We start from the raw sequence: 2,093 nt of genomic DNA on the forward strand, positions 1-2,093 counted from the left end.
TCTCCTGCCTCCGCCTCCCAAGCAGCTGGGACCACAGGCGCCCGCCACAACGCCCGGCTATTTTTTGGTTGCAGCCATCATTGTTGTCTGGCGGGTCCGGGCTGGGGATTCGAACCCACCACCTTAGGTGTACGTGGCTGGCGCCCCAGCCGGTTGAGCCATAGGCGCCGAGCCTTTGGTCTCTTCTTATGTTACGTGTAGATAGTTCCTCCAACATACATTTCCTGCAGATTAGCTGTATACTAGGTACTGGTCTGGCAAGCAGAACTTAATCAGAAATGGTGAGAAAGCTCAAAGGTGAATTATTGTCCTAGAGGAGAGTTCTGTTATCTGATGAGATTATAAACCCAAGGATATCACAGATTTGAGAGGGGGAACCCAAGAAGGGGACCTGGAGCAGATTCTCTGGGGTCAGATTGAAGACCAGGGCAAGCCATTAATTAGAATTGGGTTTGGTGGTTTGGCTGGGAATGGAAGAAAACGTACAAGTAACAGCAGACCAGTGGCTTAAACAGTCATCAGGGACCCAGGCCTCCATCTTGTTCCACCACAACCTCAAGATGTAGCTTCTACCTCATCATCTGAGATGACTGTCAGCCCCAGTGTTGTACCCCTATTCCAGCCAGCAGGAAGGAGGAGCCTGGAGGAAAAGAAGCCCTGTCTCTGGAAGAGCAATTCCAGATGTTGCATATGCTATTTCAGATTAAGTTCTGCTTGCCAGAATTAGTCATAGGGTCACATCTAATTCCAAGGGAATCTGGGAAATGAACTCTTATCTGGAGGCGGGAGGCAGGGTAGCTGTTGGGGGACAACACATAGGCTGAATTGTGGTTTTCCTGCTTTTCTGCCACTCAGCAACCATCTCCAAAGCCTGGCCAGGCTGATGGGACTGGTGAAGAATCTCTGCTCCTAGACATTCAGAAACTGAAGGAGAAGGAGGACATGCTGGACAAGGAGATCTCCCAATTAATATCTGAGTAAGCCTCACTGGGTACCTCAGTGGGGTTAAGACAACTTGTTAGCGTCTAGTGACTGAAACCCACTTCATGCTCTCCCTGTGGGTAGGGTTTTCATTGTGCAGCGGAAGCTGGCCCTTCCACACTCCTGGAGTCCCTCTTCCTCCAGCCATATGGCAAAGACTGAGCAGCCTTTGAAAGTGTGCATTTCCCACTTGAGGGAATTTACATCACATACCCATCTTTGAGTCCCTATGGAGTGTGAGACACTATGGCCAAGGTCACATAATATCAATGTGGCTAGGGACCTGTCCCCCAGGGAACAGAGCACATTTGCCAGGAGTGAGTGTCTGAGCAGATGCCTTGGTGTGCTATAAGCTTCCTGAGTGTCTCACCATCACTTTATCCCCATTGCCTAGCACTGAGTAGGCCCTTAGCAAACATTAGTTAAACAAATGCATCATTACCATCGGAGCTTTCATAACAGTGCTGTCTCTCCCTTTCTCTCCGCCACTCATCACAGAGGCTACAGCGTGGATGAACTGGAGGACCACATTGCCCAGCTCCATGAGTACAATGACATCAAGGATATAGGGCAGATGCTGCTGGGCAAACTAGGTGAGCAGCAGAACCCCAGAGGAGCAACCAGGGTTCAGGAGGCATCCCTTTCCCTAGGGGTGCTAGATTTTCTCCTTTGGTAGCCTTGCCCTCCCCTTCTCAGTGCCCCACTCCTAGAATGCCCACTGAATTTCTGGTCTACCTGGACACCCAGAAAAGCTGCTATGTAGCTCTTACCTGAGTTCTTGGGTTTTTCCTTAAGTACAGAGCCTGCTTGGGAGCTGCAGGCAGGTTTAAGCAGGACTCACCACCTGCTAGACTAAGGATTAAGGGTCCCAGTCTTCCAGGACCTACTCAGAGTGATTTCAGTACTATCCATGCCTCAGGTGTCTGACTTGCAAAAGAGGCAGCAAGTACAAGGAAAATACTTTGTAGATTAAATGGGTATTTTGTGCCTCTAGAACAGCAGTTCTCAACCTATGAGTTGTGACCCACAGGAACTATATTAAAGGACTGCGGCATTAGGAAGGTTGAGAACCACTGCTCTAGAGCAAGACCCTATCTCAAGTAAAAAAAAAA

General features: G+C 49.3%; 1 protein-coding gene across 1 annotated transcript in view; it reads left to right on the top strand.

The window, feature by feature from the left end:
- The window catches only part of SWI5 (SWI5 homologous recombination repair protein), an 8,367-nt gene extending 6,430 nt beyond the window's left edge, over positions 1-1,937 (top strand). The window contains exons 4-5 of the mRNA XM_012802340.1: positions 856-977; positions 1,480-1,937. Of these exons, the coding sequence (XP_012657794.1) occupies positions 856-977; positions 1,480-1,657 (300 nt within the window). The 3' untranslated portion in view covers positions 1,658-1,937. The remainder of the gene's footprint in view (positions 1-855; positions 978-1,479) is intronic.
- The last annotated feature ends 156 nt before the right edge of the window (positions 1,938-2,093 follow it).

This window comes from Otolemur garnettii, unplaced genomic scaffold (assembly GCF_000181295.1).
Source record: "Otolemur garnettii isolate 467f Iridium unplaced genomic scaffold, OtoGar3 scaffold00014, whole genome shotgun sequence".
NCBI lineage: Eukaryota > Metazoa > Chordata > Mammalia > Primates > Galagidae > Otolemur > Otolemur garnettii.